Source organism: Sorex fumeus, unplaced genomic scaffold, assembly GCF_029834395.1.
Source record: "Sorex fumeus unplaced genomic scaffold, SorFum_2.1 ptg000002l, whole genome shotgun sequence".
Classification (NCBI taxonomy): Eukaryota; Metazoa; Chordata; class Mammalia; order Eulipotyphla; family Soricidae; genus Sorex; species Sorex fumeus.
Genome location: NW_026606059.1, coordinates 68,615,200 through 68,641,600, shown reverse-complemented (window position 1 = coordinate 68,641,600; position 26,401 = coordinate 68,615,200). Strand labels below are relative to the sequence as shown.

Below are 26,401 nucleotides of genomic sequence, written 5' to 3'. Positions count from 1 at the left end.
CTCTCCAAGAGGGGCGGGGAATCAAACCCAGCTTGACTGGGTCGGCGGCTTGCAAGGCAAATGCCCTACCGCTGTGCTACCTCTCCAGTCTATTAGGAGCAATATTATCTCAATAAATTAGCACAAGAGATATATAATTCCAGAGCCATGATTTAGATAAAAAATAAAATAAAAAGTGAAACATTGCATATGTATTTATATATCACCATATCGAGTTTCAAATTATTGCTCTTTATACATAATAGCATTTTTTTGGACATTTGTCTTTAGGTTTACTTGTAATTTAACTTTTTCTAGAAAGTTAATATGAAATCAAAGTTTGAAAAAATATGATTTAATAAAATAGTCAAACTGTAAGTATACTTTTCTAAACTTCCTTGTCTTTCGTCAAAAATAATTTGAAATAGGGTGAAAGATATTGCACATAGTGGGAGTTTGTTGCTTTCCACATGACTGGCCTGGGTCTGAGCAGTGTACAGTCAGTGCATAGAGTCAGTTCATGAGCATCTTCAGTGGTGAGCACAGAGCCAGTAGTAAGCCCTGACCGTTGCCACGTATGGTCCAAAAACCAAACATAAAATAAACAAACAAATATATAAATAAATAATAAATAAATATAGAATGAATTTAAAACAGAGCAAAGAATGATGTGAATATTCAAATAAATATATATTTGAGGGAAAGTATGTATTTGAGATAAATATGTCATATATCTTTATACATATATTAGTAAGGAAGTTGGAGGTATAAATAAGGGTCATATTTCCAGGATTTTAATTTTGTGTTATGTAACAAGGTTGAAAAACTAAGTCTACTATTAATCGGTTTTATGATCTGTCACAAATCACTTCACTTCCTTGATCCTCAGTTTGAGAAGCAATGAAGGGATCTGTGGAGGGTAATACCTGGAGACGCTCAGAGTTCATTCTGGAGCAATACTCAGGGAATTATGCAAAGCAAACTGAGGCTTAAGCTGGAGCTTATGCATAAAAGCATTCATGTCAATCTTTCAAGGCATCTAACACAAATGAATGGTTTTCTGATCCCTAAAAAAACACTCTATACAAATGGATCTTTAGAGAGTGCATTAAAGTAGCATAAACGAATATAGCAGAAAACCTGTAGATTTGTCAGATAAACTTGTACATCTGAGGTCACTGATGAAAAATGTTTAGGAAAGAGCTATGTTTGTATGTGTGTGTGTTTGTGTGTGTGTATGTGTGTAGTCAAACCCTGTATCTCAATAATACAAAGCAAGTGCTATATCCCTGAGTTACATCCCTGACTCCACACAGCAATTTTTAAATACCACTGTTTTCTTAAAAGAAAGATTTTTTGGTATAAACTTTACCTGAAAATGACAACATTGCAAACATTTCAGAGTTTTTGAGACACGGTATCTTGTTCCGAAATGCTCATTCCTGTCACTGTCATACTAAAGTATTCACAGATAATGTGTAAATACATTCATAAGCTTCTTTTTTTTTTCCAGTAAAACTTTAATATAATAAACTAACTGCTAATTGACCCTGTACTGTAGGGTGACATTGCTTTGTCCTTCCACAAGGAGCTTAGGTTTATCTGGTTACACCCATCACAGTGTTCCTGAAGCACTTCCATTCCATTATGTTTATCTGTAAACAGTCTTCCCTATGCTCTCCTCCCCACCCAGTTAATCAGCTTTCCCCCTAATCAGACTCTGTTAATTTGTAAGGTTAGATTCCCAGAAATCTATGATTTTATATGTATGAGTTAAATATTGCCTTTCTCCTCTCCTTATGCCTTATGAACAGTTTACTTTAAAGCAATGCCCTTTTTGTATAGATACAGGAAGACTGTTAACATTATGCTTTGTAACTTAGGATTTGATTGGCTTTGAATATTATTCACTCCCGGACATCTGCTTTCTCGACTTAAGCCTCAGTTGCCCTTAGTTCCTAACACCCCAAAAGCAGAGTCCCAACGAGGGACTGAATGGACCCAGGGCAAGCAGTGAGCTACCCTGGCATCAAAATGGGCCAGGCCAAAGGACCATGATTGTTAACTATAAGTTAAGAGTTTGATCGTAGACAAATGCTGTCATGATCCAAAGGTAACAACAAGACTAGGATCCTGCTAGAGGTGGGAAAGACTATCTGGCCTGAGCACTGTAGTCTGAGATTGAGATGGCCCTAGGAGAGCAATTCTTTAAGTTTAAGATATTTCTTACTATCACTTATCACTTAATCCCCGTTATTCATCGATTTACTCGAGCGGGTGCCAGTAACGTCTCCATTCATCCCCGTTGCGTGCCAACGTAGCCCAATGGTATCTTCGTTCTAGGAACATGCAGAGCCTCAAACCGATCATTCAGGGTCTTGACGAAGAAGTCTGACCATCTTGTAGTTGGGCGTCCACGTGATCTTTTGATGTCCCGTGGAATCCAATCAGTAATGACTCTAGTCCAGCGGTTGTCTGTAAACCTCATTACGTGTCCAGCCCATTTGATTTTTGATGTCTTGGCAAATGAGACAGCGTCCCTGATTCTTGAGCGTTGATGAAGATCAGAACTCCGGATTCTATCTCTCATTTGAGTGAATCGTGATATTCCAAGCATAGCTCTTTCAATTCCTCTTTGAGAGACCCGAATAGCGTTCTCATCCTGTTTTCTTAGGGTCCAGGTCTCTGAGGCATATGTTAATGCAGGAAGAACAGTGGAATCAAAGAGATGTGCTCGTAGCTGGAGGTTCTTTGTCCTTTTAATTATTTCTTCAACGTTCTTGAAGGCATTCCAAGCTGCTCTCCTCCTCCTGCGCAACTCAGGTGCCAGGTCATTCATCATGTTGATTTCTCGACCTAGGTATATATAACTGTTGCATTCGGAGATGGTGGTTCCGTTGAGAGCGAATGGAGCGTCAGGAACATGGCTGTTTCTCATAAACATTGTCTTCGTAAGATTCAGCTGTAGTCCGACCTTTCCACATTCACGGTCAAAGTCGTTCAGCATTTGTGCCGATTGGCTGATGTTTGGTGTTATTAGAACGATGTCATCAGCAAAGCGGAGGTGGTGTAGTTGCCGACCATCTATCTTCACTCCCATGCTTTCCCATTCCAGTCATCGCATGATGTTCTCGAGGGTGGCACTGAAGAGTTTTGGTGAAATGGTATCACCCTGCCGAACCCCTCTCTTGATATGGATGATTACTTCTTTGTATCTAAGCTCATTGAGGTTTCTCGGGAGTTCAAGATGCCACTCTGTCTAACGTTCATTGATTTAAAGAAGTCCTTTGAGTCTGTTGAGATGGAAGCGGTCATGGAAGCCCTAGCCAATCAGGGCGTACAAACTCAATACATCAGGGTCCTTCGTGAGCTCTATTGCGGATTCACTACCAAGATCTCACCATTCTACAAAATTTCTTGCTGTATCCATACAAAATGATTTATATTATATATTCTTATATGATTGTAGGACAAGGAGAGAAGAAACACACCCTTGGGATTCCACTCTAGGGTGGGTCGTCCTGCTGAGAAAGGATCTGTCCTAGGAGTGGCTTTCCCTGAGGCTAAGATTTCTATCCCTATTGATTGTGACTGCACCTATGTGTAATTGTTCCCCCAATTCCTCATGGAGAGAGATATAATGAGACTGTAGAATGGGCAAAAGGGAGCAGAGGCAGAGAAGAGAGACTGGTGTAGATGGAGAGAGGATTTGAATAAACTGTGACTAAGACCAACCAGTCTGGCCCTCGTTCCTTCCTTTGCCTGACCATCGCCATTGACCTCCCCGGGGTGGGGGAAGAAGGGTGAGACTGCCGAATGTGGGTGGCGGGAGAGATAGAGCCACTGCCGCTGTGTGCTGTGCCCCCTTTTGTGTGAATTAACACGCAGTGCTATCTAAGACTAACCTGTGTGAAATTATAATTTACAGGATTTATAAATAATAATAAAATAAAAATCCATTCATATAAATTCCATGAAATTAATTAATCCCTGCAGAATACTTTTCCTATCTTTACCCTCCCAGACTTTTATCTTTGTAACTTAAAATTGCAACAGACAAGAATAATGAATGTGGTTTGATTTTTTTTATGTCAACAAATGAGATGAAAGTAAGACATAATAAACAGAGTATTTTAGTATTTCACTGGTTTGTAAATTATATGAGCAACTTTTATGATGCACTTCAGATACCTGTAGGTATACTTTTCACCTTTTGTGAGTTCACAATAACTACAGACATAACCCTTAAGTACAATAGCAAAACAGTAAATCAAATCAGTGCTTGCTGTGTTATCAATTTCAGCAGCATAAATGTTTTACTACTATGGAAAATATTAAGGAATCAATGTGATATCACCTAGTGCAGATTTGAGAAGTGAATACCCTGGTATTGTATTTCATACAAAGATGCAGCCCAGAGCTAATTTAAAGCATAGAATGTGCACAGAAGTAAAATAACTAGAAAATGACCAACCATAACTTAGCCTAAATTATTTAAATTATTATATAATTATGATATATGTTAATTTGATATTTAATAATGGCTGTGTTTAGCAGCCATTACTAAAAATTTTACAATAGTCTCTGACAAATTATCCTCCCAAAGACTCACATAGGTTAGGAAAGAAATTTGAAAATTATACACCTAAGAAAATATTAATAACAAATTAATAACCTTCTTATATACCTCAAAATGAAGGCACTTATCTAATGCTTTGTGATAATTTTTCTTAATTCCTTTTTTCTAATTCTTAAACCAATTTTGACTTATATTACTGGACTGTTTCTATAATGCAACATCAGATGTACATCTTGCAGAAAAACAAGTTTTTATACTACACAATGCTGATTGGTAAAAGGATTGCATTAAATGTCCTTTTAATAGTCTTTTGTCCAAACATAGTGCTTTATCTCTTTTGGATAATAAAAACAAATATACCAATAGAAAAGATTGAACTATATATTTGAATAGTATTCAGTTTTTGCTCTGTCAGGGGGACAGTGGAACTATTCATTGTCAATTGCTTAGAGACTATATAAACTATCTCCATCCAGTGACAACTGAAATTAACATTATTCTATTTGCAAGCATCCTATTAATCTCAATGTTGACACTAAATTGTAGCACTGTAGCACTGTCCTCCAGTTGTTCATCTATTTGCTGGAGCAGGCCCAGTAATGTTTCCATCGTGAGACTTTGTTGCTACTGTTTGGCATATCGAATACTCACCCCCCCCCCCCCCACCACCGGGTAGCTTGCCAGGCTTTGCCATGTGGGCGAGATACTCTTGGTAGCTTGCTGGGCTCTCGGAGAGGGGCGGAGGAATCGAACCCGGCTTGGCCAGGCCAGCCGCATGCAAGGCAAATGCCCTACCGCTGTGCTTATCGCTTCAGCCCAACACTAAATAAGCAAAAAAAAAAAAAATTAAACACTTTATTTTTAAAGAAGAAAAATCCAAACAATGGTTTGACAGCAGCAGTGATCTATAAAGAGCATTTCTGTTGCTTACTGGAGGAAAGGACAAGGAGAAATTGAGTGTCTCAGTGTTTTCCAGGAAATAATTCTTGTGTCTGAAAAAAAATCCTACAAGTATAATTTTTGTTGTTGGAGAACCATAAATTATAAACAAAATTATGTTCCTGGAAAGAAAATAAAATAAATATTTCAAAATCTCTGATTCAACAAAAATGACCTATATCTGCTGAACTGGAATATCAGGATATCATAATTTTTGTCAAGATTTGTGAAAAGAAGCATGCTTAATGTCTTACTTGACCGTAAGATGTCTTGAAAATTAGGGGAAGTTTATAAATTTAATGTGAATAATTTAAGTGCAACTGTATAAAGACTGCATTTTATTATAATATGAATAATGACTACATCACCCAAATCTTTGCAACATAGAGATTAGCAGCATATAATATTGCTTTAAAAACTGATACTTTTAAAAAGTAGTCATTTGATTTGATTATCTCAAATTTAATTAACACAAATTTTAAAATCTTAACAAATAGATTTTTACAATGGAGGTTTAATATTATAAAGTATATTTGTTCAAATGCTTATTTAATATTGTATAGTTTTATATATTTAGAAAATATAAAATCTTGATACTCATAAATACAGTTATTCATGCATTTCAGCATAGAGAAAAAATACCTGAAACACAAAAATTAAAAACATTATCAGAAAAACAAAAACAAAAACAAATTATTATTTTATTTCTCTAAGAAATAACCATTCAGAAATTGATTATTTTGTGTTTTAATGCATATAAATAAATACCTGCCATGAAGTATTCTTTTTTAGTATTATAAAATATAACATCTATATGTATTGAATTAAATATAAGATGGAATTTAATTATAAATTAATGATAAAAAACTATAATAATAAAAACAGAAAAATGAGTAATAATGCTCAATCTATGAAAGGTAGGACCACTTATGACTACATATACACATATTACACATTTGTATACATAAATTATGTGCTCCATGACTAAAAATTATCAAAATACACATAGTTTTAAGTTCACTTACCTTAAGAACATCTCCTTGTGCTAAATGAAATGTTCTAGCCGAAATATTGATTCCCTTTCCTGCTTGAACCTGAATACTATAAATACATTCATGGTTGTTTTCATAGTTGAGTGGATAATTTGGAGAAAGTAAGATCCCTTCATTATTTGTTGCAGATGCACCACATTCAGCTGCAGGTAAAACAAAATATTGAAGAACACTTTACTAGAATGCATTATAATTTTCAAGTAATGTATGGAAGTATAAATGCATTTATTTTAACTAGAACCTAAGAGCAAAATAATGTTTACAATGATTGTGTGTATGGATGATTCATTCCCTCTCAAATAATATGCGAGACAAAAAAACCCTAGTTGTAGATAGGACATGCATAGATAAATGCATATATATATATACATATACACATAGTTTTATATATACATATATATAAACTTCAATTTCTGGCCTGGATGAAAAGATATCATGGAAAAGAAGGGAAATTAAATAACTTCAGGATGAATTTAATTTTTTATCTCTAATTTATTATATTTATTTTAATAATTTAATCATTTTAAAGCATTCAAAATAGAGATCAATTTTGTTTAAGAATAATTTTTATGTGAAATTTTTATTTTTACTTTGAGCTTCAAGTTTTCCTCTCAATAGTCAGAACTCTCCTGACATAAAGAACTGTTCATTTAAGAATAAAAAATAAAACTGCATTGACTTGAAAATGAATATAATTGATAAAACCCACTAAATGTAACACATTGGTAATTGTAAATGTTGGGTATCTTTAGAAGTTTTATTATTTAGATCATTTATAGGATAGAATTAATTAAGACATGTTTACAATTAGTATATGAAACTGCCAATAAGAATTTTGTACAACTATTTTATTCAATAATCTTCTAAATTTTAATTTATTACCTCTAAAATCTTTTAGTAATATTGTAAAATCATGCAATCATGGCTTTATAATAATAAAACATGTTCTGTACATCTCAGAATGTCAATGAAATTAGTTCTATATTTCACCTAATAAATTGCTATATATACCACAATCCAAGAATCATTGTATTTTTTCAACGCTTTAACAAAGCAGGAGATAAAGCAAGTTATTAGTTTTCAGAAATAATACTTTTAAAATTAATGATTTTTGGGAACCGTTACGTGATGTATAAAGAGGGTGAAGAATAATGAGTAACTTTACCTTTTAAGTGTTTAAACATTAAGATAAGGCAAAAGAGAAAAAGTCTAATGAATATGATCAAGAAAAATATCAGAAAATCAACATAGTGCAAATAATATAAAAAACTAATGATGTGATGCTAACAACTCACATAAAGTGTCACCTGATAGCATTTCTTTAAGTTTCTATTAAAATAAAAGAGACTCAATATTTAACTTATTTTAATTGTTTATTATATTTAAATATATTAATTATTATGATAATATATATTTTATGACTTTGGGCTTACACAACTAAATAACAAAATAAGCTTACAAACAGAAAAAACAAAACAACAGAAATAGTAAAATTAAAAATAGCAACATGGTATAAGACTTTGTTGTCCTAAACTAAGTCAGTCTTGGCAATGTGCTTAGGGAGCCCACTCATAGGGTACAAGTTTTAAGAGTCTTTTATTCCTTTTCTCGCCCTGCTCCTTGTTGGTTCATTTTATCTGTCTGAATTGTTGGAGTATTTTCACCTTTAAAATCCACCATTCTGCTATACATCCTTTATTTCATGGGAGAGATAGCTACAGTTTAAACCTTTCTTTCCTTCCCACTAATTTAAAGGATTCTAGGTATACTTGCAAGAGACAAATACAAATGTAGCTGAAATATACAGATTATACAGAAATAAGTATGTTCTTAACAGTTTATTTGAACATAAAAGTTTTAAATTATGTTATAGAATAATGGAGTCGTGAGGCTATGCTCTAGAATGCCAACTTGCAAATTTTAAATATTAGGAAGTTAGGCTTTAAAACTCAGAGATATATTAGCACAATAAAACTCTATGGACAATCTAATTGGCTCTAGTAAGTTATTTTTCCATTCTTATTATTACAATGTAAACAATACAATCTTCCTAATAAAGAAGTATAATTAATTTTTTGTACTCCTGAGAGTTATACACACACACACACATACATATTAGTATACATTTACAATATTGGAGCATTCAATAAAGTGTTATCTGAACAAGATAAAAGTTTTAATATTTTGAGTTTAAATAGCAATAGTAGACTCATGCAATATACTCATGAAAAGAGTTTGGATTCTTTACTGTCCTAGATGTGGTCACCCAAGTGTTAACAAACATATATGAGTAAAAAGTCAGTCAGAGTATCCTTCATAATTTTGGAGACTTATTTATCATACCTTAGTGATTTTGACAACTTGAGCAATTGAGTAAAGCACAAAGTCCTACTCCAAATCAGCAGAATGATAAGCAATTTCAGTTACAAATTCAAAATACTAATTATTATATTTTAAAATGTTTAGCATTTGTAAAGGACTTTCTGCCACAATTTCTTGGTTTATACTGAAAAAAATTACGGTTTTGCTTTTTCTATTGAATATATCCTGATTTTGTTATTTTTAAATATTTTGCTCTATTTTAATGGCCTTAAGTTATTTTCTATCTGGTGAAATAAATTAGAATAGAAGAACTAGGAAGAGAATTTATATAAAACTTTTCCTCCTTAAGCTCATATGTCTAATAAACTGAGGGACTCTGTGCAAAATGATAATTCAGTGCCCCTTATTGAAACAGATTAATACCGATAGCATTGAAACCAGTTTAAGGGCCTGAGCACGCTGCTCTGCAAGATAATGTGAGAGTTTCATAAAGCCTCTCTACCCTAAGGCTATCTCTACACTTCTTCATGCCTACACTGCAAGGCAAAACTTATACACTCATTTGTAGACAACAACACCGAAGAGATTGCTCTTGCTAAATAAAGTCAAACAAATAATGTTTGTCATAGCTAGGAGTTATAGTGGAGTTGTCTGTCATCACCTATGCTGTTAAACGGGTAAACGTGATTTTCTTTGGATAAGAGTGTGAATGCCCTGCCACAGAGGCAGGGTGGGATGGGAGGGGGTGGGGGTGGGAGGGGTACTGGGATCCGTGGTGGTGGGGAATGGGCACCGGTGGAGGGATGGGTATTTGATCATTGTATAATTAAAACCCAAGCACAAAAATGTGTAAGTCTGCAACTGTACCTCATGATGTCTCACTATTAAAAATTTTTTTGATAAAAAAAGAAAAAAAAAGAGTGCTGTTTTTAATACGAAGAAAGACACATTAGTAATTATCAATAAAACTTGTATATTTATGTCCAAAAATGACATGTGTGTATATCACAGTTTTCTTTATTCCTGGGCTAATGCACATACTCTTTAAGAAAATTCTTTTTAAAATAGGAACCAAAGAAATACTATAGTGGATAAGGTTGCATGTGTTTCTGTGTATGACCAATGTGCATTTGATCCCAAGCATCCATTTGGTTCCCCAAGTGCTACCAGGAGTGATTCCTGATTGCAGGCCAGGTGTAAGCCTTGAAGACCATTGGGATTTACCCCCAAATTAAAAACAAAGAAAACGTTTAAAAAATGATTATTTCGTGCCAGCTCAGGGATTTCCCGAATGTTAAAAAAAATGTTTATTTTTTTATATAATTCACAGATCAACATTTTATTAGACAGTTATTAACATTCAGAATGATCATCTCATATCAAAATTAAATGCTTTTTAAGAATGATGTTTTTTTCTGTAGGTGGAGGACAGTGAATAAATAGATTTTTCAATAAGAATTTATATAAAATAAAATCTAACAGTAAATTAAGGAGAAATAAACACAACACCATCCTTCAAGAATTGAAAATAATTCCTACATAGACCTATCTTTGAGTTTTATCCCTGAGTTTAAGATACACAAAATATTATTTTCTAGTACCAATATAGGGCTGGAGCGATAGCACAGCGGGGCTGGAGCGATAGAACAGCGGGTAGGGCGTTCGCCTTACAAGCGGCCAACATGGCCGACCCGAGTTCGATTCCTCTGCCCCTCTCGGAGAGCCTGGCAAGCTACCGAGAGTATTCGACATGCCAGACACAGTAACAACAAAGTCTCCAATGGAGACGTTACTGGGCCCGCTCGAGCAAATCTACGATCAACGGGAGGGCCTTTACCTTTACCTTATAGGACTAACATTCACCAGCACAAGCTCTTTCCCCACCTTTCAGCTATAGCAATTTTGTTAACTAATGTTGAAATCAACAAGAACAAAGTCTGTATCGTTTGATCATATGCCAAGTCTAGCCTTCAACATGATTCTCTCTTCTTCTGCTATTAGCTCACATGATGGTATTTCTCAAATGAAATACTGACATTTTGCTTTTTGCCGAGAACATACCCATCATCAAATCCAAGTCCACAGAGTGCCATAATGTATACACAGCCATTTACATGCAACTCAATCCAATTCCTTAGCTACTGTCAATCATTCTTTCCTATGGGCCTTTGATACTCAGCTATACTGAGCTATTATCCTTTTATCACAAATTCTTATGCTGAGCCTTTGATCATTCTATTTTCTCTATATGTCAGCACTGACTGTGGCCAATAAACTGCACGATTTTAGAGCCCAATAAAGAAGACAATGGCTTAATACAGAATTCTACTGTTCTTTCCAGAATCAGGTTGCTCTTAGTGTATGGAATAAATGAAATAAAGCCACACTGAATCACAGGGATAATTCTGACAAATAAGAGCCAAGCATGCAATACTCATGAATGTTGGTGGAAAAAGCCTTTCACTGAACATGCCATAAATATCTCAAAAATATTTAAAAATGAAAGCATAAGCACTGATAGACTTTGTTTTAATAATATGGATATGCTAAAATAGTGAATAGAGACTAGCAGTAGAACAATTAGCCCCAAGAGAGGAGAAGAATATTTGTTGGTTTTAAGAACAGGAGATTTTATAAAAGAATTACAATAACTACAAGGGATAGAGGATTTTGGTTAGGAGAGTCTTAGAAACCCAAGTGGCAAAGGTGACTTGAAAAAGTGGTGATCAATCTTCCAGTTCTGGTAACATATATGCACAATATTTAGGTGCCCCTGGACAAATGTGAATCTCAGTCAGGTAATCGCAGACTTTTGTGATTTAAATACATATGTAATATAGCCTATATTTGTGACATATTTATGAAACTATAATGAGTGAGGACTATTATCAGGTCCTTCCAATATAAACAACATAGTTGTTTCATGCATATCTTGGTAGATAATGTCTACTAAAGTTCAAAATGACTAAATGTAGATAATGTAGATAATATGAGCAATTACGAAAAATAAATTAATCACCCAAGTTATAAAAAAATCACTAAATGCTTTTTGTGCTTAGCATGTGAATTGCGGTGTGGAAATCCTCACCAGCTTCTACTACAGTGGTAAAAGTATGTTTCTATCTAATACTTTAATAAGTGCAGTGTGTGCAAGAATACATCTATTCTGATTGGCGTCAAGTAAAATAAGGTTTATAGAAGATGTGGGGTAAAATTCCAAAAACAAGATAAATATTTGTGAAAATTTATACACAAAAATTTCTGAGAAGTTAAGGAGTCAGAAATAAATGACTCTATTTGCAAGAGGTAGTTCTCTTGGGAAATAGATTTATTTTGCTGTTTATCAGGAATAGTAGGAAAAGATGTTTTTCTGAAACGTAATAAAGGAGATGTTTCTAGTATGCCACGATAATTGTTCTGAGTCTGGGGAATACTTTCATCTTGAAGGCTTAGTTGAATGTAGAACATAAAAATTAGATATGATTGTTTAAACTATATTTATAGAATAATCATTTTATATTGGGTGAGAAAGCAATTGATCTGTTACTCAGGAGATATTTTCAGGAGATGCAACATAACTACATTTAGCCTTACCTTAATGTATGCCCATCTACTTTGTTTCCATTGTGCTTTCAACTAGAATGAATTTTATGTCTTTGACAACTGATATTTTGAAGTTTCTTAATATAAATTTTCTATAAAGTAATCAGTGTTAAGGATTCAGGAGGCAGTACAATGGTTAGTACAGCACATACTAGGCATGACACTCTGAGCTTGATTGGAACCATATGAACAACAAACATTGATGTGGGCTCCCCTGGATCCTTCAAGCAACAACAGGGGGGTGGGGGGCCCAAGTATTCACTGAGACCAGATTAGCATCACAATCTCTTTTTTTTAATTTTATTGAATCGTCGTGAGATATAGTTACAATCTCTCATGTTTGAGTTACAATCACACAATGATCAAACACCCATCCCTCTACCAGTGCACATTTCCCACCACCAATATCCCCAATATAACCTCCTTTCCCGCCTCCCACTGCCTCCATGGCAGACAGTATTCCCCATACTCTCTTTCTCTGCTTTTGGGCATTATGGTTTGCAATACAGATACTGAGAGTTTATCATGTTTGGTCCTTTGTCTACTTTCAGCACACATCTCCCATCCCAACCAATTCCTCCAATCATCATTTTCTTAGACCCCCTTCTCTATTCCAACTGCCTTCTCCCTTTCCCCTCACAATCCCCCACCCCCACCCCCACCCCCTGGCCCCCAGCTCATGAGTCAGGCGTTCAACTATTGAGCAATCTTCCTGGCCCTTGTAACTACTGTCCTTGGTGTCAGTTTCATATTATGTTATTTTATACTCCACAAATGAGTGCAGTCCTTCTATATCTGACCCTCTCTTTTTGATTCATTTCACTTAGCATGATAACTCTCCATGTCTATCCACTTATAAGCAAATTTCATGAATTCATCTCTCCTAACAGTATAGTATTTCACTGTGTAGATGTACCAAAGTTTTTTTAACCAGTCATCTGTTGTCAGGCACCTGGGTTGTTTCCAGATTTTGGCTATTATGAACAGTTCTGTAATGAACATATAGGTACAGATGTCATTTCTACTGTGATTTTTTGCATCCTCAGAATATATTCCCAGAAGTGGTATTGTGGGGTCATATAGAAGCTCAATTTCTAGTTTTTGAAGGACTGACTGTCCATATTGTTTTTCAGAAAGACTGGACCAGTCGGCATACCCACCAACAGTGCAAGAACTTCCTTTTCCCCACATCTACGTGACTCTTGCATTAAATCATCATCTCAGAGGGCCAAGAACAAGTTGCAGATTCCTCAGATCTCCTTAGTATCATTTGGGGGAGCCCTCGCATTTATTATATCAAACTATTAATCACTGCTAATATCCTTGCTCTGATTTGAAGAATTAAAATTAATAATATGAAAATAGCATTATCAGAATGTTAGGGTAATATTTTTGGAGAACTTCAGTGCTCTTCATTGAATATAAATATAAACCTTCAGACTACACTCTGACTCTACGGTGTCTTTTTTTTCATGAAAAATAAATCCTACTCATTGAAGATGTTCTTATTTAAACATTTGAGTTAAGGCATTTGTTCAAGTTACCAATATGAAATGCTTCTGAGTGAAAATATGTTGATGAATGTGGCCTTGCTTGGATTAGAGCAGAAAAGATATGTATACTGGAATCTGGTGATAAGAGCCACTGCTACAGTGAAGAATTCACTACAGCACAGATACCTACAGAATTTCAATTTTTCCTGCTTTGCTAAAATGCGGGCAAGCCCATGCATCGTTAATCTCCATTACTGAGGCAAGAAAATCTCATAGCATGTATTGTGGGAATATAATGATATATTTTTAGATAAATTGGCAGAACACATTTTAGTAATTTAAAAGTGAAACACTTTGCAGTTAAATTACTGGAAATTCTGATAGATGTTCATAATCAATTAAAGTTTGCAGTTATTTATTCAGATTTTCGTTGCAACTGATTTTCCCCTTAGTATCTGATAGTAACCTGATAATTTCAAATTTCTTGTATGAAAGCAGCTAAAATAAACATGAATGATTTAAACCAGGAAGTACTGACATCAAATATATGATGTATATAAAGTCAAATAACATAATGACATTCAACAAAGATATCTTTTTTATATGTTTGATAATTACCCTAGAGAAACGAATGGAAATGTATGTTTGTGGCAATACTGGAAGATGTGTGAATGTGTGTGTGGAAGGTAGTACTAAAATCAAATTTAAATCAATCATCTCATTTTGTTTGTTGCATATTTGACGTTACTTATTTTCCTGCTTTGGTTGTGTGCCTTTTTATTGGCCAGTTCTTGCAGTGCTAATGGACTAATCCATAGCTCTGTGCCTGGGGTTATTCCAGTGGAACTCAGGGGACCGTGTGATGTGGCGATTGAATCTAGGCTTCCTGCATGCAAAACATATACTCAGACCACTGAGTTTTCTCTTCTGTCCTGCTGTAATTTAATTTTATGAACAATTTTTTGGGGGAGGATTGGACTAGTCATAGATATATCCTCAAGTCATAAACAAGCTAAGCACACTCTACTATTGATCCCTTTTTATTTATTTATTGAAATGAATATTTATTTAATCAAATACATAATAACTTATTTGAAGTTATTCATTTATTTTATTTTTTCAGGTAATTGATTCCATTGTGATCTAAATTTAATTACAACATTTTGGGTTTTTTTGAGTCATACCTACTGGTGCCCAGGGATCATTCCTCATTACCATATCTGGTACCAGGAATGAAACTGGCACATACCTTGTGCAAGGCATGTGCCTTACACTCTGCCCAATCAATACAAAAATAACTTCTGTATTAATTCCTCTTCATCACTTGATCACTTAATCACTTTAAATCCCATTACTCATTGATTTGCTCGAATGGGAGCCAGTAACATCTCCATTCGTCCCTGTCACATGCTAGTGTAGCCCAATGGCATCTGCTTGCTCCAGGAACATGAAGAGTCTCAAACCAATCACTCAGGATCTTGATGAAGAAGTCTGACCATCTCATAGGTGGGTGGCCATGCGATCTTTTGACGTCTCATGGAATCTAGTCCAGTGGCCATCTCCAAATCGCATTACTTGTCAAAGCCATCTGATTTTTGATGCCTTGACAAACGAGACAGTGTCCCTGATTCTCGATTGTTGACAGAGATCAGAACTCCGGATTCTTTCTCTTACTTGAGTGAAGTGTGATTCTCCAAGCATAGCTCTTTCGATTCCTTTTTGGGAGACCTGAATAGCGTTCTCATCCTGTTTGCGTAGGGCCCAGAACTCTGAGGCATATGTTGATGCAGGAAGAACAGTGGAGTCGAAGAGATGTGCCCAGAGCTAGAGGTTCTTTGTCCTCTTATGTATTTCTTTGATGCTCTTGAAGGCATTCCAAGCCAGTCTCTTCCTCCTGTGCAATTCAGGTGCCAGGTTATTCATCATGTTGAGTTCTTGACCTAGGTACACATAACTGTTGCGTTCAGAGATGTTCGTTCCACTGAGAGTGAATGGAACAACAGGAACAAATCCGTTTCTCATAAACATTGTCTTCATGAGATTCAACTGCAGTCCGACCTTTCCACACTCACAGTCTAAGTTGGCCAGCATTTGTGCCACTTGGCTAATGTTTGGTGTTATTGGAAAGATGTCACCAGCGAAATGGAGGTGGTGTAGTTGCCGACCATCTATCTTCACTCCCATTCCTTCCCATTCCAGTTGTCATATGATATTCTCCAGGGTGGAACTAAAGAGCTTTGGTGAAATGGTATCACCCTGCCGAACCCCTCTCTTGACATGGAATGATCACTTCCTTGTAGAATGGTGAGATCCTGGTAGTGAATTCGTAATACAACTCACAGAGGATCCTGATGTATTGAGTCTGAACACTGTTTGGCTAGGGCTTGGATGACTGCTTCAGTCTCAACAGAATCAAAGGCCTTCTTTAAATCAATGATTGTTACACAGAGTAGCATCTCAAACTCCCAAGAAACCTCAATGAACTTGGTTACCATGTGGATATGGTCAATTATGCTGAATTCTTTTCGGAACCCGGCTTGCTTGCATGGTTGTCCTTCATCTAGTGTTCTCCCAATTCCATTCAGGATGACTCGAGCGAACAGCTTGTAGACAACAGACAACAGGCAGATAGGGCGATAGTTGCCAATGTCATGGATGTGTCCCTTCTTGTACTATTGTAGAAGAGTCCTGCTGGTTTTCCATTGGGAAGAAATCTTGCGTTCAGACAGGTAGCGTGTTAAGAGCCGAGCCAGTGTATTGATGAGTGCTGATGGCAGGTTCTTCAGGTGTTCAAGTCTGACCTTGTCTGGGCCAGATTCTGTTTACTTCTTTACCGACAAAATGATGTGTTGGAGTTCAGATACACCATTTCTTCTGTTCTCTAGTTAATATATTGTTACTATTTCTATATTTCATCTAATGAAATCGTCAGTGATTAAAAAAAGAATCATTATTTTATGTTTCTTCGAGACCCAAAAAAAAAAGGACTACAATTATGATATGGATAAACAAGGGAAGACTACTCAGCTCTAAGAACGGCTGAATCATGAAAGTGTCTGCTGTGTTAATAGAAATAGAGGATATCATGTTATCATGTTGAGTGAAATCAGATAGAAGGAGAGGGACAGAGAAAGAATGATCTCTTCTACTTAGGCTAAAAAGAGAAATATCACTGTATCACTGTCATCCTGTTTTTTATTGATTGCCTCGAGCAGGCCCCAGTAATGTCACCTTCATCCTAGCTCCCCCTGAGATTTTAAAAAGTGCCACATTCAGTGCTCTTTCAGGGTCAGGAGAATGAGACCCATCATAGTTACTAGTTGTTGTCATATTGAATACGCCACGGGGAGTTTGCTAGACTCTGCCGTGTGGGCAGGATACTTTTGGTAGCCTGCCAGGTTCTCTAGAGTAAGAACTAGATAATGATAACAAGATGTCTTCCAGGAGCAGGGTTTTATAGTCTCTGGGTCTTGGCTGTTGATGGGATTACACAGCACCGGGGGCAGTTGTTGTGTGTAACACATATATACTGGAAGATGGTGGATCTGGATGGAGGAGGCCCCAGTCCCAATCTGAGCAGGATTGAAGACTATAAAACCCTGCTCCTGGAAGAGAACAGCGCAGAGCCTACTGCCTCCATGCCTGGCTGTCCTCACCGGGGCCCCTTGGAGGAGGGTGGGCTGAGTTTCCGTCCCCACCCTAAGCAGAGCCCTGGCAGCTGAAGACCTTCAATTCCAGCCACAGCCATGCTAAAGACTACTCTCCACTCTCGGACGAGCCTCACACATGAAGGAACTGCCAGAGGAACCCAGGTGTGCGGGACTTGGGGTGCAGATCTCCAAAAAGAGAAATAAGGAAGTAATAAATGGCCACAAGGATCAGAATTGGAGAGTTGATCCACAAAACTGAGCTAGACTAATAGGGAAGGGAAAGGGACTGAGGGCTTCTTGTGACAATGGTGGAGGGAAAGAAGCACTGTGGTGGGGGGCAGTGATGTTGGAAGAATGTTTGTATAAAACTAACATTGAAAGTTTTGTACATCATCGTACCTCAATGAAAATGAGGTGAATAATTCCTTAAAAAAGTGGTCAAATTATGATTGGATTCTGAGATAGATGTGAAAATTAGTGGGTAGGAAATAAGACCATTTGTGTGTGTGTATGTGTGTGTGTGTGTGTCTCTGTGTGTGTGTGTGAGAGAGAGAGAGAGAGAGAGAGAGAGAGAGAGACTGCTGAAAATTTATAACTAGTGCAACTCTGCTTATCTTTTCCTTCATTGTCTTTTGATAACAATAAGATCATGATCACAGTCCTCCCGTTGTTCACAGATTTGCTCGAGCAGGCCCAGTAACGTCTCCATTGGAGACTTTGTTGTTATTGTGTTTGGCAAATCGAATACATCACGGGTAGCTTGCCAGGCTTTGCCATGCAGGCGAGATACTCTCGGTAGCTTGACAGGCTCTCCGAGAGGGGCAGAGGAATCGAACCTGGCTTGGCCAGGCTGGTTGCACGCAAGGCAAATGTCCTACTGCTGTGCTATTGCTCCAGCCCAACAATAACAATTAAATAAATTTTTTCTCTAACATAATGTGTATACCCAAGTATAATAAATTACTAATTAAAATTATCTATAAATTAATAGTTTTAAAAAATTTACTGAAGCTTTGGGTTTTTATTCTAAAAATTAATTTTAATGCTCTTCCTTAATTTATTATTTACTAAGAAAAACATTACAGGGCCAAAGATATAGCATAGAATAAGTGTTTTGTATAGAATGAATCAGGGTGCAGCAAGGGAGTACCAATGGATGTAGCCTTGGAAACCTCTGAGCACCTCTTGCTTGCCTGTGCCATCCCAGGTAACATAGAATATAAGCAGAACCATTTACTGAATCATGGGTCTGATTTGTACTGAATCATGGGTCTGATTTGCTGGGAATCACTGGGAGGCGGTTCTTGATCTCTCAAGCACTCATGGCGAGGCCAAAAGCAGGAAGAATGATGGAAGAGAGGAAGGGAATGCGGAAGGGGAAGAAGGAAAGAAAGAAAGAAAGAAAGAAAGAAAGAAAGAAAGAAAGGAAGGAAGGAAGGAAGGAAGGAAGGAAGGAAAGAAAGAGAAAGAAAAGAAGGAAGGAACCATGGTAACTATGATTTTTGCTATAAATAATTACTATTTTATAATAACAAGGAGAATGAGTTCAAGTCATTTTTTAACTCATTCATAAAATCATATTTTATATCATAACAATATCAAATATATTTTATATAAATAATATAATTATATTATATAATAATGTAAATGATATATAAATAAATTTTATAACATAAATCATGGATGATTTCTTAAACCCTGACATCCTTTCATTTTTATTAATTTTTTTTTGTGGTCACATGCAACAGTGTCCAAAGGTTACTCCTGGCTCTGTGCTCAGGAATCACCTCAGGGTTAGGGGACTGAATCTGTGACAAAACAAACGTCTTGTCCACTGTATTATCTCTTTGGCCCTCTTCATCCTCTTCTCTCCTCCATAAACAGTGACCATGGACCACTTGTATTACATTTATTTTATCATAAAAGTTAATCAGCTTTATTTATAATGCATAGGTATATTCTGGGAACTATGACACTTCTTCTTCTTACAAATAAGGTCTTTGTCCTGATATGTTATGCTCACGGAGCAATTTGTAGAGCCTAGGCTCAAACCTGGATTGGCTGTATGCATTTACTGCTTTGTTATCTCTCTGGCACCTGAAATGAAGAATGTTTTAAATGAAGCTTCAATTTATGAGTCAAGACTTCCTGGCAAATAATGTTTAAGACAGAATAAAGAAACCATGAGCCATACACATAATGAAATATTAGTTGGCCATAAGAAAAGATGAAATGCAATTTTCTGCTACTTGGATAGAGATGAAGAGGATACTATGAGTGAAGTTATTCAGAAGAGACACAGACATAGAATAATCCTTTTCATATGTGTGTGTATAAAAACATATTTGGGAATGACAAATATACAAGACCAACAGAAACTGAGAATATATACATATTTTTTTTACTTTGCCACTATAGTAATGGGAGTTTTGTTTTGTTTCATTTTCCCATCAGTGGGATGCTTACCACAGAGTTTGATGAGGATAAAAAAGGGACAGGGAAGAGAGACAGTGGGACAGTGGAAGACGAAGTGAACTTGCTGGATGGTATGGTGCTGGAGTTTTGAATATATAACTCCCTTACCATTAACTGTATTGTAAACCAAGGTGTGTGTCTGAAGTCAATAAATCCAAATAAATATAAATAAATAAAATAAAATGCAGTGCCTTTACAAATGAGCGGTTTTATATTTTAAATGTGTGGTAGATGAATAGAAATTCTAATACATAGCAATAACTCTGCTATTTTCCTGGAGAAAAGAATAAAATAATCATAAATTAAATGATAAAATGCTCTGTGATGTGCTAAATGCTATAAAAATTAAAGTGGATTAGGCTGTTGAGAACACTGTGAACAGAATATTGAATTTTGCATTGTGGGTGTTGAAGGATGCTCATAGAAAAAGTGAAACTAGATCCAGCTTTGAAGACCTTGAAGGCAGTAAGTCTGTTATGTGATAGTAATTGTAAATGCTTTTGATTGTCCTAGATACATTTCTTCTTGTTATACTCCACAAATTCTTAAGAGGCATCTCCAGTGATGGAAAGCAGATTATAAACAAGGACTGAATTTCTACTTTTAGAGGAACTAAAGGCTGAATGAAAACCTCCTGGGAATCTATTCACTGTCCTTGTACATCAGTTTCTCAGGAATAATGATTGCATTGAATATTCCTTGAAGATGTTTCACCCTTTATTGTGGCCAAGCATTCTCCATCTTCTATCATCACAGGGTGTGGCTAAGAAAGCACAGAATTTAGAGGTGATATTATAAATGATACACAACATTTCAGAAACTTAGAAATCCTAGTACCAATTATCCTACCACAACCCATCCCTCCCGATTTCTACAGAGCTGAACTATGGCTTTAAAACAGAGTTAGGAGCAGAGCTGAAGATCAGTGCTGTCTGAAAAAATGTATAAAAATATAAACATACTGTGATATCTTCATATTTTAATAAATCTCAATTACATTGGAAAATAATTTTTAATGCAAAGGAAATGTGTTCTAATACTAAAAGAAAATAGTCAGTGTATGCCTAGTGTGAAGGTTCTTCAAAAATTTTCACATAGGGGTGACTGAAAAGAAAAGGAAATTCCTTTTTATTCAACGTAGTAAGATTTTCTTTCATTGCTTTTTTTTCCATTTTGCTACCATAATAATAGGTGTTTTCTCCCCCATTTCTTTGCTTGTTTGTGTATATTTCTTTATGGAAAAAAAGTGCTTAATAAAGCCAAACTTAAAAGAAGAAAATCTCCTTGTAGCAAATCATATGAATGGATCTTCACAATTTGTTTGAATTGCATGACTAAAATATTTAAATTAAAATAATATAACATCACTGTATATAAATGTATCTAATGTAAAAATATAAGACTAATAATTCTACTTCAAAGTTCATGAACAAAATGTGTTAAAATATATTGTAGTTCTTTATATTGCCATACTGTCTTTTCCCTTGGTTTTAACTGGAAACACCTGACATCCTTTAACACACTGTTTTGTATAAGAAATACTATGTCATGAATGCAGTGACATTAGTTCATTTGCTCCACAAACACTGGCTGAGCATCTACTATGTATCTGATATTATGTGCTAGGAATTCAGCCATTAAAAAAAGAACTTATTCCTTTGAAAGGAAACAGGCAAAGTATATAAACTAGTAGAGAAAAATAAATAAATCCATCAAAGCCCTACGTGTTACACTCAGTATTTCTATGCCCTACTGTCAGTTCACCTGATCCTTCCTCCTACTCAATGTTCTCTAGTTGCTGTATGCTGTGTGCTGCTCAGTTCAACTCAACTCTTTTGGGATTCTGATGAAAGAGAAACTGCCAAAGAGCTCCTAGGATACATGACTTGTACAGATCATTCATGATCTCAGCTGGAAATGGGACTGTGGGGAAGAAAGGGTGCTCAGAATTGTTGTTAGAGAATAACTAAGATTACATAATATAAAATGGACATACTTTGTTACTTATAAAAATTATTCAGAAACTATAGGTGTGCCAAAATAAAGGGTGATGTTTATGTCACGTAAAGCAATGATATTAGTTAAATGCCAGGGTATGTTTTATTATCAGTTTAGGAGAAAACTGCCTGTAAAATATTATGATTAATAATATTATGAATAACATCTTTCTAAAAAGCAGCAATGAAATGGAAAAAATATTATTATAGATTTATTATTCTAGATTTAGTTAGAAATGTTTTTGTATTACTTTTATTAATGACTGTAAAAATGTAGGTGTGATTCATGAGAATTTGAATTGTGTCATCTTTGTAACATAACATGCAAAATGCAGCCACTTAAAAGTTTAAAATAATACAAGAAAAATTTAAAAAATCTAAGGAACACTTATAGACACTATCTGTTAACCAGAATTAAAGCTATTTATTTATTTTTTGATGCAGACTAGTTTCTTACATAGAAATATTAGGAGGGGAGAGAAAGAGGAATACATGTTCAAGAGAGAACATGTACTTGACAGAGAAAGCTAACGAGTAAGGAGACATAAAGAGATATTTCAGATAAAACTAAGAATGTTATGTGCATATGTTGACCTTTTCTACAGTTTATATGTGTGTATAAATATATGTATGTAAACTTTATACTGGATATATATATATACATATGTATATACCCAATAACATTTATATTATGAACTTGTTTAAAGTAAAGCCTATGTCTACAAGATATTCTGGCTTCCTATAAAATATTTCATATGATACAAATAGAACAGTTTTCTGAATTTCTAAATCTTCTCTCTGACAATCTTATTTCATCTATCAAGCTATGAGGATCAAGTATATTCCCCCAACTGAGGTCCATTAATCTGTTTCCAGGTTTATCTATCCCATTGTCATTCACATATCTCCACCCAATATATGCTGTAAGTAGCTAAAACCCCAAGCAGACGGTATTTATTCTATTTTCTAACTGTTCCCTTTTCTGCTCCTTCTTCTTATGTCAGTGAACAGAACTACCACAAATACATTTTGCTCTTTTTCTTGATATAATCTTTTGGCAGAAATCCTGAAAGTTTTTTTTCCCATTCACCACAACCCACAAAAAATAGTACTTATTTATTACTTTTTTCTACAGTAGAGAATTTGTTATGAGCCTCTGCTGTTTTAAAACAGTTATTATACTATGAAAATTGTCTAATATTATACTAAGAAATTATACTAATTATACAAAGAAAAGTGTCTAATCTGCTAATATATTCCTCTACTCACTGCCTTCTTGAAGTCAAGGAATTAAGTCATCAACCCTTCTAATAGTGAAGAAACATGAGAGTGACACTTGACTATTCTAAAACCTAAAGTTGACCATCTTGAATATGAACCAATAGAAATGTGTAAAAGGGAATTTTTGTGCAGAAAATTGGTTCTTAAGAGGGTTTGAAGTACTCAAATTCTAATTATGCTGCCAGGTACCTGAGGCATACACTACGGGGAATGGGATGTAAACTAAAATATAATCCTACTTTCTCTCTTTGCATAGTCTTAAATTTGAAATAGAACACTTTATTTTCTAAGAAAACCATTAACAGTTAGTCTGAGAGAGAAAATCTAGGTAAAAATATGGGGTTAGAATTCTATAATACTGTTAACCAGAATTTCTGGAACAGAGGTGTTCAGTTAATGAAGAAGTTTCTTATTATTATGTGCATATATATGTGGAAGAACACATAGAGAAGTATCAGAAGATCTATTATATCTAGAAATTAATGCATATATGTAACAAAGCTTTCGCTTCTATGTGTAAATCCATGGAGAGGATTTCCCAAAGTTGAATTCACAACCTGCACTCTAGTCAGCATTGCCCCTTGTATGACAACTCAGTAAATAAACAAAACGTGAATTTTGTAGTGAGACTGACCTGGCTTCAAAATCTAGTTTCACCACAGATGAGGCAAGTGACTTTTGACAAACCTTTTAACATGAACTTCTGTTTCTTATCAGTTATTTATTCATTAAATATATCATTTATTATACCTAGTAAACTTTAAAAGTTTACTTAACTATATCATTTAGAACCAGGATGCGGACAGAGTAATTAGTGGCTATATTACAATTATGCCCTTCTGTAACTGAAACATTAGGTGTATTTAAGTGCATGCATTTTTTTATCATAATTATCTAAAACTAAATGCCGTGCTGGTCTTCTTCCCCTTACAGTCTCCATACCACCACAGCAACATGAAGAAACATAGTAAATCCTCACCACGAGGAGAAGACGATGAAAAGAGTCCAGATTCCTCATTAGGTATTACTCACATAAGGGGGCTCTCTGAAAAAGAATTTAGATATGGACTAATGAAGATATTCAATGAACTCAACGAAACAGTGAGAAGATAACCAGTAAATTAAAGGAGGACATGAAAGAAAAATCAAGAAAATACGGGAAGAAATGAGAGCAGAAATCGGAAAGCTACACACAGAAATGTCATGAATAAAAGATTCAGTAGATGAAATAAAAAACTCAGTGTGTGCCTTCAACAGTAGAATGGTTACAGCTCAAGACATTATCAGAAGGCTGGAAGATGAGCTGCAGGAAGCCTACAGGCAACAACAAACAATGGCAAAAGACCTCAAAATAGCTCTAGAGCAAATCAGAGTCCTAGGGGACGATTCCAAGAAGACCAACATTAGAATCATTGGAGTACCAGAAGGTCAGGTAAACAGTCCCAGTGAAAAATTCACAGTTAAACATATCATTGCTGTAAAGTTCCCAGAGCTGGACAATGCAGGAATCCAGATTCAAGGAGCCCTAAGGGTGCCAGCTAAAAGAGTCCCTAACAAAAACAATCTGAGATATATCATAGTTAGAATGATGGATACCATGGATAGAGTCAAAATACTGCAAGCAGAAAGGTCAAAGAAGGAAATCACATACAAAGGAGTACCTCTTAGATTCACAGCAGACCTATCAGAGGAAACTCTTCAAGCCCAAAGGCAATGGTGGGATATAGTGAAAAAGCTCACTGAAATGAATGCTTCATCAAGACTACTTTATCTAGCTAAACTCTTACTCAAACTCAAAGGAACTGTACACTATTTTCTAGATAAACAAAAGATCAGGAACTTCATAGACTCAAAACCAAACCTAGAAGAAGGGCTACTATAAGGCAAAACAAACCCCTACAAGCACAACAAACCCTTACAGAAAGATGACACAAAACCCCACGACAATAATCTCTCTCAACGTAAATGGTCTAAATTCACCAACTAAGAGACACAGAGTGGCAAAACGGATTCAGAGACAGAACCCAACACTCTGCTGCCTACAAAAAACACATCTGAACAATGAGAAGAAATACAGACTCAAAGTCAAAGGATGGGAAACAATCCTGCAAGCAAACAATCCCCTTTAAAAAGCTGGAGTGGCTTTACTAGTATCAGACAACATAGATTTCAGGTTGAAAAAGATTAGAAAGGACAGTTAAGGTCATTTTTTATTAATCAAGGTATATGTACAGCAGGAAGAAATCATACTCCTGAACGTATACACACCCAATGAGGGAACAGCCAAATTCCTACAACAACTGCTAACAGACCTTAAGAAGGACATTACAAGCAACACAATATTAGTTGGAGATTTCAACACTACCTTATCACCCCTGGATAGATCAAGAAGATTAAAACTCAGCAAGGAATAAATGGCTCTGAAGGAAGAAATAGAAGACAGAGGGCTAATAGATCTATACAGGACTTTGTATGCCCCCCCCAAAAGAATACACATTCTTTTCAGTGCACATAGAACATTTTACACAATAGACCATGCGCTGGATCACAAAGAGTACCTCAACAGAATCAGGCATTGTATCAACTATCTTCTCAGACCATGATACACTGAAGATAGAAGCTAATCATGTACAGAGGCAGAAAACCAAATCAAACACCTGGAAATTAAACAACTCAATGTTGAACAAATAGTGAGTTAGGAAAGAAATCAAGGAAGAAATCAAAAGATACCTGGAAACAAATGAGAATGAAGACACAAGCTACTAGAACCTATGGGACACAGATAAAGCCGTGTTAAGGGGGAAAATTTATAGCTCTGCTCTGCAAGCACTTCTCAGGAAGGAAGAAAGGGCCCAAATAAACAACTTGACTTCTCAGCTCAAGATCTTAGAAAACAACTAAGAAAAAGGAGTCCAAACCAGGCAGAAGGAAATAGACCATAAAGCTTAAAGCAGAAAGCAACAACATGGAAACCCAAAAAACAACCCGAAAATCAATGAAACCAAGAGCTGATTCTTTGAAAAAATAAACA

General features: G+C 35.5%; 1 protein-coding gene across 2 annotated transcripts in view; it reads right to left on the bottom strand.

The window, feature by feature from the left end:
* CSMD3 (CUB and Sushi multiple domains 3) overlaps nucleotides 1–26,401 on the bottom strand; it is a 1,250,820-nt gene that overhangs the window by 373,025 nt on the left and 851,394 nt on the right. For both annotated transcript variants that reach the window (XM_056128239.1, XM_056128292.1), the window contains one exon: nucleotides 6,523–6,692. In XM_056128239.1, coding sequence (XP_055984214.1) covers nucleotides 6,523–6,692 — 170 coding nt within the window. The remainder of the gene's footprint in view (nucleotides 1–6,522; nucleotides 6,693–26,401) is intronic.